The 14,825-nt window shown below is 41.9% G+C and overlaps 1 protein-coding gene across 1 annotated transcript in view; it reads right to left on the bottom strand.

Annotated features, from left to right (window-relative positions):
* LOC119018310 (cdc42-interacting protein 4 homolog) overlaps positions 1-14,825 on the bottom strand; it is a 22,222-nt gene extending 7,397 nt beyond the window's left edge. The window contains exons 1-9 of the mRNA XM_037095860.1: positions 14,694-14,825; positions 8,823-8,938; positions 8,646-8,699; positions 6,808-6,955; positions 6,621-6,683; positions 4,633-4,737; positions 4,208-4,336; positions 3,890-4,036; positions 3,126-3,287 (exon numbers count right to left, since the gene is read on the bottom strand). Of these exons, the coding sequence (XP_036951755.1) occupies positions 3,126-3,287; positions 3,890-4,036; positions 4,208-4,336; positions 4,633-4,737; positions 6,621-6,683; positions 6,808-6,955; positions 8,646-8,699; positions 8,823-8,938; positions 14,694-14,717 (948 nt within the window). The 5' untranslated portion in view covers positions 14,718-14,825. The remainder of the gene's footprint in view (positions 1-3,125; positions 3,288-3,889; positions 4,037-4,207; positions 4,337-4,632; positions 4,738-6,620; positions 6,684-6,807; positions 6,956-8,645; positions 8,700-8,822; positions 8,939-14,693) is intronic.

Here is a 14,825-nt window from a genome sequence, read left to right as displayed (position 1 = left end):
ACTGCACCCTGCACATAATTTTGCACCTGACCACACTTTACTATGATTTGAGGTGAGATCACAAAAAGTCCAGTCACACCAGCATGAATGAATGAATGATGAATGACTCAATTTTTGCAGTAAAATAACCTCATTCAAGCAGAATTAGCTAGATCAGTGGCTCCACTAACAATAGCAAAGTAAATCTGTATTTCTTTGGCATTCAGGTTAACTTTTAGGAACTTTTACACAATAATTTGTACCATGCACTTGAAAGTCAGCACCATCTGCCTGATCATTTTGTTAAATAAGCTGTTTTTTCAAAGATGGTAGTAATTTTGGGAAAACTTGGATGCTTAGAGCAAATGTAGGATATGATAATAGGCCTATGATAGAGGCACACACACTAGACTGAGCTATAAATCTTGCTAACTAACAGTTAATTCTTGTCAACTAACACTTTAAGTTAATAATAATGCCAAGTTTCCCCCGAGAGAGCAGTTTTAGTTTCTTGCATGTTCCTGGCTAGCTAACACGATAGCTGTTAGCGCTGCAGCTACAGTGGTTCACCAACTAGCCATGGACGAACTTCAGACTGCAGTTTTCTGGTGTGACTGGGCTTTTACATTGTTTTCCCCCCCCGGAGGTCATTGCATCATGATCCAGTGTGGAGTTACTCCTTAAAAAGTAATCTATTTTAAAGTAATCCAACACCATAATATTGTTATTTAAGCACCTTTTAGGTCTACCCTGTAACCATAATAATTGTTACCATGTGTTTTTCAGCATGCGATGTCTAGACATGAAGAGAGGGACAAACAGTATGAGACAGGTGTACAACTAACACACCACATGGATCATATTCAAACGGCGGCCATTTTCCTCTGACATGGCGCTCAGGGTAGAAAGCTCAAATGATGCGCAGGTTGTATAAATGTAGGGAACCCGACACATGTTGATACCATTTAACTGCTTCCTGGTTGATTAGCAACTGAATAGTGAAAATCTGGAGGGACACCAGCCTGTATTTCAAAGTAAAACAACATATTTGATAACCCATGTGCTAACGTTAGCATTTAGCTGCTTCCTAGCTAACGTTACCATCTTATAACATTCGGTGCATTTCACTTTCAGGCTTAAATACATTTGCCCAATATGTTTATTGTCGTTTTAGAATTAATTTACGCCTTTTCCTGTCGTACCCTGTGACACTATCATACCATCACATTAGCTAGGAGGTAACTGAATGCTAACATTAGCAATTGTCTAACAGAATCTTTCTGTGGTATTCAACCACCTCCTAGCTAACATTATTGTATCACAGTGTCACAGGATATGATGGGGAAATTAATTCTCAAACATCAACAAACACCTTGTGCACATTTATTTAAGCCTGAAAATAAGACACACTGAATATAATCCAACGGTAATGTTGGTAAGAAAGCAACTAAATGCTAACATTAGCTACTGGGTTTTCAAACATGTTGTTTTACTTAGAAATATGACCAGACGTCCCTATGTCTGGAAGAGGTGAATTCCTAACGCATTTCCCAAAGTTTATCCGAGTTATGCCACATTTGAGATTCCCACCCTGAGCTTGACGTCAGAGGAAAATGGCCGCTGTTTGAATACGGTCCATGGGAAACACACTTTCATATTTATTAACAAACATGGAGACCGTTTTTTGGAGACAGAGTACGAACATCCACGTGCAACAGCTTATCTTAATGAGATGTGAGGGAATACATTTAGAGAACATGACAGCGTGGGGAGGATGTGGATTGGACCGGGGCAGATGTCGTCACTCACCGAGTGCTGTTTGTGTAAGATCTTTAAGGTGGAAATCCTGGGTTTGACAGAGCGATTAAACTCTCTCAGGCAGAGAGAGAGAGGGGTGAGCTGCAGCTTCGTGAGGGAGAGGGGGAGGCTGCCCGATGGGAAAGGGGACGGAGGAGAGAAAGACGGACGGGCAAACTGAAGAGGGGAGGAAAAAGAGAAGGTGGAGGAGGAAGAGGAAGAGGGGCAAAGGAGGGAGAAAATTACACTGGTAATGAGAGGAAAGCAGGAGAAGAAGAAGAAGAAGAAGAAGAAGAAGAAGAAGAAGAAGAAGAAGAAGAAGAAGAAGAAGAAGAGAGGAGTGAGTCAAACAGATGCAGAGATTTCTGCAGCAAAGCGGACGAGCAGTTAGAGAGCGTGGGGAGTTTTAGGGCAAGTCTGTGCAGCAGACTGGAATTAGAATTGGCCCCTGAGGGCAACAGGGTGGTGGAGTAAGACATGAGTGGAATGCGTGCTGAGTTGCATGTGTGTGTGCGTGTGTTCAGTCTAAAGCATTGTTATGAGATCACGTGAGTGTCATTTTACACATCTACCATGGTTAACAGTAGCAAGACACAAGCAGAGAGCTGGTTCCTGATTCGGCTCATGAGACTTTGAAGCCATCTTAAACACGCATCTGTAACATGTCGCCAAACCTGCGACATACAGGTTTACTGAAGCTGTAACACGACACCTATGCTTAGAGATGTGCTGATGTAATCATAACTGTATCTAATATTGAGACATGTCACTTATTAAAGGATAAATCTGCTGTTGTTTATGTTTCTTGTGTCAACAAACCCTACAAACAGCAGTGAAATACATCTTGTTCCTCCGAGCCACAAACCTCAATTGTCGTCTGAACACTATTAAAAACACATTAATGTACCGCAGAGTTGCACAGGGTGACATGTTTCTTTACGCCATGAAATATGGGCAGTGCAGTCTATTTTCTCATGCGTTATTTACAACCCTTACAGTGCTCAGCTGTGCGACTGTTTCCATTATCTGCTAATTTTTTTTTTTCCAAAATAAGAGCATGCAGTGTTTCAAGAAAGACTTGCATATCAATCCTGCTAACTGCATCTAAAGAGTCTTGGATGTTTGATTATCTAGATTGTAAATGTCAGGGTTAATTTTAGCCTGCTAATAACTTGTTAGCCCAGATAAGTTGAGCCACATTCAAAGAACAGGACTGAGAGGATTTTCAGGTTGTCAGATTCAGCAGCAGGCGAAGGAGAGAGGAGAGAAGCAGTGAACGTCTCGTCCTTGAAACGCCGCTCTTTTTATGTAAACTCAAAGAGAAGAGAGTCTGACGCGAGCAAATTTACCTTGTTCTTCTTGCTGAAAGGCCAGAGCTTGGCTCGCACTTTGGGCGGGTGAAGGCTTGAGTCAGAGGTTGCCGGTTTGATTCCTTGGGTGTAGTCTTCAAACTCCACATCTGCAGGTCGCTCAAAACCAGACTTATGCTGCTCTATGAACAGTATCGAGTCCTGCGGGGAGACAAACAGACACTCGCTGACATCAAACAAACAGTCAGAGTTAGATGTTAAGCGTTGGATTTGGATGTGTGGGCGCAGAGTTCCCCTCAGGCGCTCAATCCGGACCAACTGCTCCTGGATTTTTGAGGTTTCTGACGGTATATTGGCTGATATTTGCTTTTTAATGTTACTAAAGACACGTAGTGAGCAAAACGAAAACACAGAGAACCCCCCCCAAAAAACACAATTTGCCTAATGTTTTCGTGTTACACTTTTTCTTCACAGAATGTTTTTAAACAGTAAAATTTCACTGTGAATTGACCTAATTTCCATGTCTGAAATAATGAGGAAGAAAAATCCATAAAACAAAAAGAATCCTGCTGTCAAAATGACCAGGGAGATAAATCAACACCTCTCAGACACACTTAAATCAATATGAGGTTTTTCTATTACAGAAATGTTTATTGGATTGCATAAATAAACCTTATAAACTTGTGTACACAGAAAAAGAAAGTCATCACGGTGGGTTTAGTACGGCTGTTTACATTTTAGGGCCTACGTTAATTTTTGTGCAGACACTGCACACCCCTACAGTAACTGAGTACAACATTTACCTGTTTCTCATTGATTTTCTTCCCTGCTGTAGTGATTCCCTCTAAACACTTGGAGATGATGGGCAGCACCTTCCTCTCGATGTCTGAAAACTGGCAGTATCCCTCCGCCAGCCGCCGGATCCTCCTTTCATCCATGTCCTGCATTTTCTGCCCGGCGCACAAACACACAATGACTCCTTAACATTCATATTGTCCCCATTCTGAATGTGTAAACGCTGGGTTACATTTTGAAGGACAAACAAGGGTGTGTTTGGTTTCATGCCACTAAAACAGGTGTGTGCGGTTGTCCCGCATTGTGAATGCGTGTCACCGTCTCACATTGAAGATCTGCGGTATCTCTGTGTAGTAGAAGAAGTTTTGCTCCTTGTTGTATTTCTGGAGCTGTGCCGCGTAGTCGTTCCGGCACTCCTCCGCTGTGTGTGTGCGGGCATGGGCGTGCTGCTTGGCCTTCAGAGCGAAGGATGGGGTGGAACGGCGGATGGGGGAGAGGGAGGGGAAGATGAAAGGATGCAGGAAGAGGGACGAATGGAGAGATGCAAAACAAAATGCAAAGTGGGAGAACAGATGCAGGGAGGGGGTGGAAGGAGGGAGGGAGGGAGGGGAGACACAAGGAGGCGTAAAGCAGCCAAAACGAGAGACAGACAAGGACAGTTCAAGGATGCTGACTAAGAAATATCTTAAAAAAAAACAAAAAGTGTGAAATAAGTTTCTTGTGTCGCGTGTGTTTGTGTGTTTGTGTTTACTTTCTCGACGTCAAATTTGGTGGCATTGAGGTCGTTTTCTATTTTCTCCGCTTGTTGTGTGGCTTTGTCAGCCTCCGCCCACTCCTTGGCAAAACGCTTCTTCGTCTGCAGGGCATGAACACACACACACACACACACACACACACACACACACACACACACACACACACACACACACACAGATCGACACTTTAATGAATACAGCTTTACAAGTATTAACACTATAAAAGTCAGGGATTCATTCCCATTGGGGTACTAAAAATGCAAAGGGGCTATTAAATAATAAATAATGCACATTTTGCTGGTATGGTTACGGATCCATTAACACAAAATACAAATGATGATATATATGAACCCATTTACATCTGGTGGTAAGACAGACAGACTGATTAATCTGGCTTTGAGATATCTGAGATGTCGCAGTGAGAATTAAATTTGGTTTGTGGACAACATTAAAAAAAACTACTATACCATCTTATAAAGCTATTAAGTCCTCTGTAAGAGATTTATAGGCTGTAATTGCTGCTTTTATTATCATTCATTTTGAAATTGATCCCTGGCTGGTGTAGGACACTTGTTTTGTTCATCATCAGGTCGACCTCTCTCTTGGACTGTTTGGACTTAAAATCCATTCAGTATAAATTAAAAGATTTGATGGATTGTTAAAAAATGCATTAATTGTTAATCTGACAGATCTTATAATTGGCAATGATTTTCAACTTTTGCTGGTTGCATTAATAGAAAGTTGGCGACTTATTAGGAAGTGAGATACACACTGTGCTTTCTATTAACACACTGTCCTGACAAACTGGCAACACGTAAAGTTTTTCCAGTTAATGGTTTCTAACTGATCTAAATAAATGTTAGCTGCTTCTCCTCAGGAATAGACTGAAAAGATATTTAATTAGGACTTCTCGCATGGTCATTCCTGGACAAAGGATCTATTTGACCGACTTCTCAATCATTTTCCAGAACAGTTTACTTTGTGATATTCAGGATATTGGGAGCATGAATTTTCATGCGCATGAAGTAAAAGGGTTTGTGAATATATGGTCTAAGCTTAAACTACGCACCTATTGTCTCATAAACAAGAGTTATACTGTGGAACCTTGTGTGAAGTATAATTTAAACACAAGGCAAAGATCCCTGAGTGCACAGTTACGCTCAGACACACACAGAGGCTGGCAGGTTTAATGTCACTCCAGAGGACAGACTGTGTTTGTTGTGTGAACTAGGTGAAACTAAGAATGAGGTCCGTTTCCTGTTTTTCTGTCTGACGTAAGGGATCTGCTATTTTTACCAAAACGTCCTCACTTCATGCTGATTAACTTGAGCTGTGCTTCAGGAAGGGAACCTTCGTCTCAGCTGATTTTCTTTGTCAAGTTTGGGAGAGAAGGCAGCATATCTTTGTAAAGACGGTGCTGTAAAATAATAATGACATGAACTGTGATCCCATCCCTTGTAAGCCTGGGAAGGTTACGTGCATCACGTGAAATGAACAATCAATCCATCAAATATAAAGCTGGGTCTGGTTGGGTTAAAACTGGCTTGAGACTCATAAACATTGAAGTGAGGGCGCTTTAATAGGAAGTGGTAGCAAAATTTGAAATATTCAGCAGCGACATGTGTTTCTTGTTTCACTGCGGATTATCCACAGACTTCGCTGTCAACAGTTTCCCGTCACAGAAACAAAGAAAATATTTTTTTTCACTCGCACAAACTACATTTCAATGACCAAATTAGAACCAGGTAGGAGAGAGAAGTCTCAGATATTCTATCTAAACCCAAGGAAACAAAAACAAAACAAAAACAGTAACACTTGAATGAATGATGGATAAATGTTTTCTGATGTGCCCGTCAGAAGCTGATTTTGAACTCAACAAAAACACAAAAATCTATCTGCATTACCAGATACCAATCTTTCTGACAAACATGTGAGCCAGACTAGATGTCTCAGCAACAAGAAGCAACAACAACACATGACTCACACTTTCTAGGTGTTTAAAGGTGCTCTCTAAATTCTGCTGGGCCTTCTTGGCATCAGACAGGTGCTGGGGACAGAAGAGGTTTGAGATGATGACACAGTGCATCAATTTTCCAAACTTCAGATTAACTTCTTTCCTCCCCCTCTTCTCCCTCCCTCCCTCCCTCGTGTGTTCTCCCTCCCTCTCTCACTGTTTTGCGCTCCTGCTTCAGGTCCTGAAGGTACTTGGTGAGTTCCACACAGATGCCGGTTATCATGTTTTCAGCGATGAGCTCCCGCTGGCCGGCGTAGTCGTTCAGCTCGTTCAGGATCTCCTGAAACGACGCGTGATTGCTGAATCTGCGGCAGGGAGGACAGACAGTTTGTAAAATCGTTACAGCTGAAGAGAGCAACATTTAATTGACCATTCACTGAACCCTATTTACCTCTGAAAAATGCAATACTCTGTATCTCAAGATATTTGAGGACGGAGGATGGTATCTTTTATTTATCTTGCGAGGCTTGATCCCACTAATCCATCTTGCCAGGCATTGCCAGCTATGTGCTTGTGTCCCAGTTGGTTCTACTGACAGGTGCTGGCTTGGTTTAGAGGTTTAGAGAGTCTGATTTGGCTCCACTGGTGATGCTGCTCTTGTACTGTTGATCCGATTGGTTAAAGTTAGCCTGTGATAGATGCTGATATACAGATGGTTGGCACCTATCATCTGCCAATCGATTTGGGAAGTGCCTGTCAGCTTCCAAAAGCTACTTGGCAGGCACAGCAGGTTAGTCTTTTGTTTAGCCTTTTCCTACGAGAGCAAAAACTAAAAAAGCAAAAGCTAAAGGAATGCGAACATTAGCATGTCTGGCTAACTGGCAGACTTACTACAGCAGTGAAGCACTGTTTCCATTGAGCAGTCTTTTAGTTGGAGTGGTTGTTTTTGCGTTTCCGTTGTCAAAAGCACCAAAAACAACCGTTCCATGCCGTCCTGTTTATTCTGTCACCACTCGACCGCCACCGAGCACACTGATCTGATACCATCAGGTGCAGTCAGACCCCTGCAGGCCACTGGGTCAGAACAGCCGGTAGGATTTCACTTCCTGCTTTTTCAGTGGTCTTCTGTCTCACTGTCTGCAGACCTTTGCCAAGAAAAAGCTTGTTTCATGCTGTAATAAACATCTACAAGTGTATGCTGTGAATAGAGATCGAGTGGTCAAGCAAAAGACAGATAGTGATGGAGCGTGAGGTAAAGTGAAGGTGAATGCGAGCAGAGCAGAGGAAGACGAGGTTATCGGTGTGTATATGCTGTCAGTCAGGCAGTAATGTACAGTAAAGGTCGCCGTGTGTCAGTCAATAAAGGCAGCAGCTTCCTATGATTTCAGAGCAGTCTCCCCTGTTGTTTCCCAACAGCTGGAAAAGTGAACGCAGTTACCACGAAGTCGGCCAGTAAAAAAAAAAAAAAAATCCCGCCTACGTTTAAGAGCACTGTCTGCAGTGGCCACAGTGTTTAGGTACAGTTATTAGGGATTACGCTGAGTACCATACCAGAGTACTTCAGTGGAAACGCAGCTTAACCTTTCAAGTTAACTACGTTATTTAATGTCATTGTTGATGACTGGAAAAAAAAAATGTTGGGTGGCATGTGGGAACTTTTTTTGGCTTCTGAAGAACGTGAAAGAAGAAGTTTGAGAGCCACTGATTTGGAGCAACTCTCCCACTCTTGTTCTGTTTGGAGAAGTTATGATAATAGATAATAGATCCATTTAGTAAATGTATGGGTCATTCCTTGTTTGTCAATCCTTATATAATCCGTATAAATGAAGCATACTCAAATTCAGGGCTTAATTTGTCATTCCTGTCTTCAAAATCTAAAGCTGTCACCTAGAAATGAGAAGCATGCTTCTCTTCTTCTCTCTTCTGTGAAATCAACATTCAGTAAATCTGCCACTGTTATCCTTCCTACTTTATATGTTATTTCTAAAATTGAAATGTGAAATAAAGGAAGTGAGGGACACATGATGAACACTGGATGTTTAAAGGTTCTCTTACTTGCAATCTTGCTCTTCTTTGCTCCCTCGTTTGGCGTATTTCTTTGTTAGACTCCTGTTAGACGATGAAAAAGAAGCAGTGTGACTCTCTGTTACACACATACGTACATAAATGCCCAAAGATGCAAACACATGCATGTAAATATCAGGCTCAGGAACAAGCTCACAAGTTGCAGACCTGAGTTGCTTGGCGTAGTTCTGTTCTACCTCTGTCCGCTCCTTCACAAACTTTATGTAACGCTCCAGCAGGTCGAGGCCCGACTGTGTGTGCTTGTCGATGTGATCATACTGGTCCTAAGAGAGGAACAACACACAGAAACACTTGTTTCTATACATGCACATGCACACAAACACCGGAGGCTTCTGTGGAGACACAGTGTAGTCTAAAGGTTTGTGGCTCTGTTTTAGCTCTGTGATCATGTAAAGTTAAAGTTCAGGATGGTTACATCAGTGCAGGACTTGTGCACAGTCCAAATCAAGACAATGCAACTTGACACTGAACTAATCACATGCACAATGACACCGAGGAGACTTTTCAGGGTCAAACTTGACCTTAAAAGTCAGTCATGAGTTTCATCTACTGAAGACCAGACTGAAAGAAAAAAACCCTCCGAAAGAAGAAGTGAAGCTGGCTGCTGTACAAGTCTGACACCGGGAACTATGTGTGACTGTTACTTTGCTTGTGATGGTACTGCATCTTATTCCATTCTTCTTTCTGTTTTCTTTGCGTTTCTTTATTCATCTGTACTTAACTCTATCCTTGTTCAGTATTTGTTGCTTTTCTTTGTCTTATGTGAAACAAAAACCAAATATTTCAGCTTTTGGACTTCAGACAGAATCAGACAGAATTATCTTTTTGAAAAAATCAACTTTGGTTTAGGTTTTTTGAAACACCAGATATTACATAAAAAATACTTTATTTATATCTTAATTTGTCCTACACATTGCGTAAGGCGGCCTCAATTCTTACATTGTTCATGGACTGAGGAGAAAGGAGAGAGGAGAGAAAAGGAGATGCTCATTTTCAGGTTCATAATTTTATTTTGGGTTACTACTAGAATAGGTTTACAGGCTTTAGTGCTCCAAAAACACATCGGTTTCCTCAAACTGTCCAGTGCTGCGTCACTGTATCCTGACTCTGTCTGAGACGCTCTGTTTCAGGCCCTCCTCCTGGATATCCAGCCTCCTCTGATTGGTCAGCTCACACACGCCTGACCCAGCAACGCTAACTACAACAGAGCAGCTTTGTTAAATCAAAGGACAAAACGGCATAATCAGTCTTTTTATTTGACTGAGTGGTCTTCTGTTGACATGTCTGTTTCAAATTTTGTAAAGAAAAGGTAAATAAATGTCTCCATATCCGATTTCCCTTAAGAATAAGAGGTCGTAACATACTGTTGATTTGAACACGTCTGGTAAAATAGTTTTGATACATCAGAGAGATATAGAGGTAGATAAACTGTAGGTCTGCAATTAATGATTGTTTTCATCATTGATTAATCGGCTGATCATTTTCCACCAATGAAATGTCAGAACAGTTGATAAATGACCAACACCTTGAAGCCCAAGGTGATGTCATGAAACTGCTTCTTTGACTTGACCAACAGCCCAAAACTCAAATGAGTTCGGTTCACTTTCACATCAGAACAGTAGCAAATCCGGACCATTGAGAAGCTAGAATTGGTTAATATTTAGCACTTTTTGCTTGATAAGTGATCACAGAAGCAGCTATAAGCAGTATTTCTATAACAACATATGAAAGTCCAATGTGGAAACAACATTTCGATGTGAAAGGCGTCACTCATAGAGATGAATCCACAGAGAATAATCACCTAAAACTGCAGCTTCTCTCAGCTTCACAGAGTCTCGGCTCATTGTTTCTTTGTTTTGCCCACATTTTTTTAATCGTTTTGGTTCATTCTTACTGCTCTCATGCTGGCATTTTCAGTAAAAAAATATCTAAAATCCTACTGCATTACTACATGCAGAGAACCACACAGCAGACAGACTCAGTTGATGACAACATGGAGAACATAGCTGAGTATTTAGCAGCTTAAGAACCAAACATTTCCCTCAGGAGTCGGTCGAAGCCAAAACCAGAGAGTGAGAGAATAAAAAAAACTCAAATTCATCTGTAACCTCAAACACGTTGCTGAAACTTTATCAGTGTTTGTATCTACAACTTGTTTTTGCTGGCCCTTAATAGTCAAATAAATGTACTGATTGTCGACCAATCATTTCATCACCACTATGCTATTTGTTCTGATTGCAGACTCCCAGACAAACCAGGGAGTGTCTGACAAAGTGTGCAAATATCCACAATAATGTTTCGCAAACTCTGACAACTGCTGACACAAAACAAAACCTGTGTTGGACTGAGGGCGGGAATCCACCGTTATTTTGATTATGGATCTACCGATTCTTTTCTATATACTGAAGTCATTGTTTTGACTCATGACGGTCAGAAAAAAATGCCCATCAGAATTCCCCAGAGCCCAAGGGGACGGCGTAATATGTCTTGATTTGTCCAAAACAAAACCGAAAGATTTTCACTTCAATGTCACAGACGGGTAAAAAAAAAAAACAAGAGAACATTCAAATGTTTGGAGCTGAAACTGGTCATACTTTAAATAAAATGGCTGCTGATCAATCGTCTGTCGATCAACTGAGCGCTTTGGCATCACACTTCATCAGGCTAAGGATGAGCTACATATAAAGACTGTGAGGCTAAAAATAGCCCTACACATACACACACCCCCTTCTAATTTCACACACACACACACACACACACACACACACACACACACAGAGGTCACACAGGTAGTATCCGCCCTTCTTTCTAATTACACACACACACACACACACACACACACACACAAGGTACAAAGGTGTAGCAGAGAATAAAGCAAACCCTACTTTCAACATTCCTCTCTCTTCACACACATCCTTGCATTCAACACCCACACACACACACACACACACACACACGCACACACACACACACACACACACACACGTACACACGTACACAGCCTCTCAAACCTGTTGGACAGGTAACATTTGCGCTCTCTGTCTCCACTGATTTGTATCCACAGACAGTCAGGACACTCGGTGAAGGTCTCACCGAGGACGGATGTCAACACAAAAACTGAACGGCGTCGACAAAATGACACATGAGAACCTGGACGCACAAAAGCACCAGGGTGGTTCTGTTGTTGTGTCTCTTGCGTAACACAAAGAAAGACCCCACCTTTCGGTTGTTTTGTCAGTGTGTGTGTGTGTGTTCTTGTACTTGCTACATAATGAGCACTGAGGTTTTGAACAACAGTGTGGGGACACTGTGGCCTCTTCACCACTTCAGAGGGCTGATTGAAGGTTAAGACTTAGTTGTAAGGTTTTGTTTATAATGTTAGGGTTAGAGATTGAGTTGTGATGGTTAAGGTTAGGGTAAAGGGCTTACGGGTCACATTATATCATTGAGGGTCCTCACAAGTATAGAAGTACAATTATGTGTGTGCTGCAAGGTCTTTTGGAGCCAGAGACATAGATATTGAGTCCTCAGAGGAGGGGGAAGCTAAATGGAGATCATACAGTAACACAGTTAGCCATGTCCTGGATACGAGAGAGAGCTGGGAGGAGGCAGGGAAAGAGGAAGGAACAGGATTAAGAAAACATAATAGGAAGATGGAGTGAGAAAATGTCTTGGCTGTTAAAAGCCAGCAGCGGGAAGGAGAGAGTGAACGAGGTGCACGAATGGATGAGAAACAAACTGCTAGAGACTGAAGAGCCTGTGAAAAATCTTTTGAGGTATACTCCTGCATGCATTTATTACTTACTACGCCCCAATACTCTACTGAAGAACATCTGCATGTTTGTGTCAGAGGAGGAAATACTGATAGGGAGACAGAGAGGGTTCAGGAATGAGATAATCATTAGCTCAGTGTGAACCTCCGCCCTGTGACTGACGGTCCCAGGGGCCTCTCAAAAAGCCTGGAACCAGTCGGACTAGTCCCGCCCCTCACCGTGACGTACCACAGAAGCATCTGTGCTTCCTGATCCAGGCTGGTCTGAGGTCAGATTCTAGCTCACCTCAGTCATAGTGAAAGCTACAGCACAGCAGCAGTGTGTCGCACCAGCTGTACTTACAAGTTAGTGTAAACTTCTTTGACACTACTAGATAGATTCAAACATTAAGAAATTACTTTGCTAGTAAACTCTTGCAGTCGTGTTTTACATGAAAGCCATCAGTTTTGCCAACAGGACACAACACAACCTCAAGCATAAGATAAGAATTTGAGACATCAGGCCTTTAAAAAAAACGTTTGTATTAGTTTGTTGTAAATATACATGCGTAGTTAGAGAAATGTGTGTTTCAAAGTAGATCCAAATCTAGTAATGACATTGTCCTTTTAGCAATTTGAGGTGTGTTGTGTTATATTTCTGAAATATGAGTTTACCTCACTTTCAAGCGACATTTTATCGTCACATCACACATGTCGGCTGTTCACATTTCACTCTAAAGACACCACAAATTGCTTAGCTGATGTTGGCTTTGTTGGTTCGACTAGCTGCGTGTGAAGATCCATTTCTTCCAATTTGTACAAAATTAGATCCGCAAAGTCATAATAATGAGAAATCTTCTACAAATAACAACCTAGAATATCAAAACAACGACTCAGAATCTCAAAATCATGATGGAGTAACTTGAAATAATGAGAAACATTCTCTGAATCTGTTGTTTCCTCAAACTTGCCATAGCAACAGAAGCAACAGACAAAGCTTGAGACCCAAATGGGCACTTTTACTGAAGACATGCGCTCACAAATCATTAACTTTTTGTTTAATTGAGTCAATATTGCATTGTAATAAACTAAGCCTCCGCATCCTAGGAGGTTTCTTGTGAGTGAAAATAATAGTTGCAGAGATTTATTTTTGATCTGAGTGAATAATCAACCGCCGGTTTCAGCTCGAGCTATGAAATGTTTTGGTTTTCCCACAATTAAGTCTGATGAAGCCGCAGTTTATCAGATCCTGTCGAACACGCCCCGAGCAGCAGCTGCCGAATGATTTTCGAATTTCAACTCCTTCCCAACAAAAGCAGCACGAAAAACACAATAGCCTCACCCAGTTCTGTGTTTGACTGTGAAATAATCCCAGAGGCATGTGCTCAGACTTTGACCACGATCACAGCAGGATTTGGGGGAAATAAGTCCTGCTTGCTCTTCATCGCCGCCCATTAAACCAACTACCATGAACAGTCCAACAGCCCGGACGCACACTGTACACACAACGTGCGAGTCATCTGTTAGCGATCAGATTTAGAACCATTTTCAACACACACAACAAAAAAACTTTCTCTTGTTTCAGCTTCTCTTGTGTGAGGATTTCCTGCCTTTCAGTGAGCAGTAAACAGGATGTCTTTATGTTTTGGACTGCTGGTGGGATGAAAATGAGAAACTGTAAAACTAATTCCTTGTGTTTTTAAGAGCGAAACATGCGACTGATCTATCAGGAAGTGGCCACCCCTCGGTCGTGCCCTTTAACTTTAATGCTGCCTTACCACTGATGGTGTAAGTGATGATGATGAGGAGGTTGTCTGACCTGATGACTGTCACTGACCAGATGCAGAGGACAGACCACAACACAAACCACCAGCCAGCCCGAGATGTGATGTGCTCAGGTTCCAGCAAAGCAAAAAAAAGAAAAGAAAAAAAGCTGGTGGAATACACCTTTACCTAACAGTAGATAAGGTAGGCATGAAGTCATAAACGTCTCCTGTCTCCCCTCTGCTTATGATAAGGTATGTAGCAGGGGTTGCGAAATCCTCTGGCTGCAGTCTTTTAGAGAAAGACTCCTGCTGTTGTTCCAAGATTACTTAACCCGGGCCGAGCGGTGAAAAACAGGACTCCCGTGTACATGTAGTGTCGACGACAACAAACCACAGGGCGACCCGACTCTTAAGAGACGCTTAAGGTATTTTTATATTAATATGTACGTATAAAAATGACTTCTCCCTGAGGACTTCTTCTGTGTCAGCTGTCAAACTTACCCACAGATCTGTTCCCCAGTCCATGTCTGCGAAAAGTCCAGCTGGAGGAGTCTCCGGTGTCTCCTTCACAGGACAGAGAGACACAACAAGCAGGTAACTCGTTACAAAGATTCCACAAAACTCTTTTTGAGT

Source organism: Acanthopagrus latus, chromosome 1 (assembly GCF_904848185.1).
Source record: "Acanthopagrus latus isolate v.2019 chromosome 1, fAcaLat1.1, whole genome shotgun sequence".
Taxonomy (NCBI): Eukaryota; Metazoa; Chordata; class Actinopteri; order Spariformes; family Sparidae; genus Acanthopagrus; species Acanthopagrus latus.
This window is presented reverse-complemented; position numbering and strand designations above follow the sequence as displayed.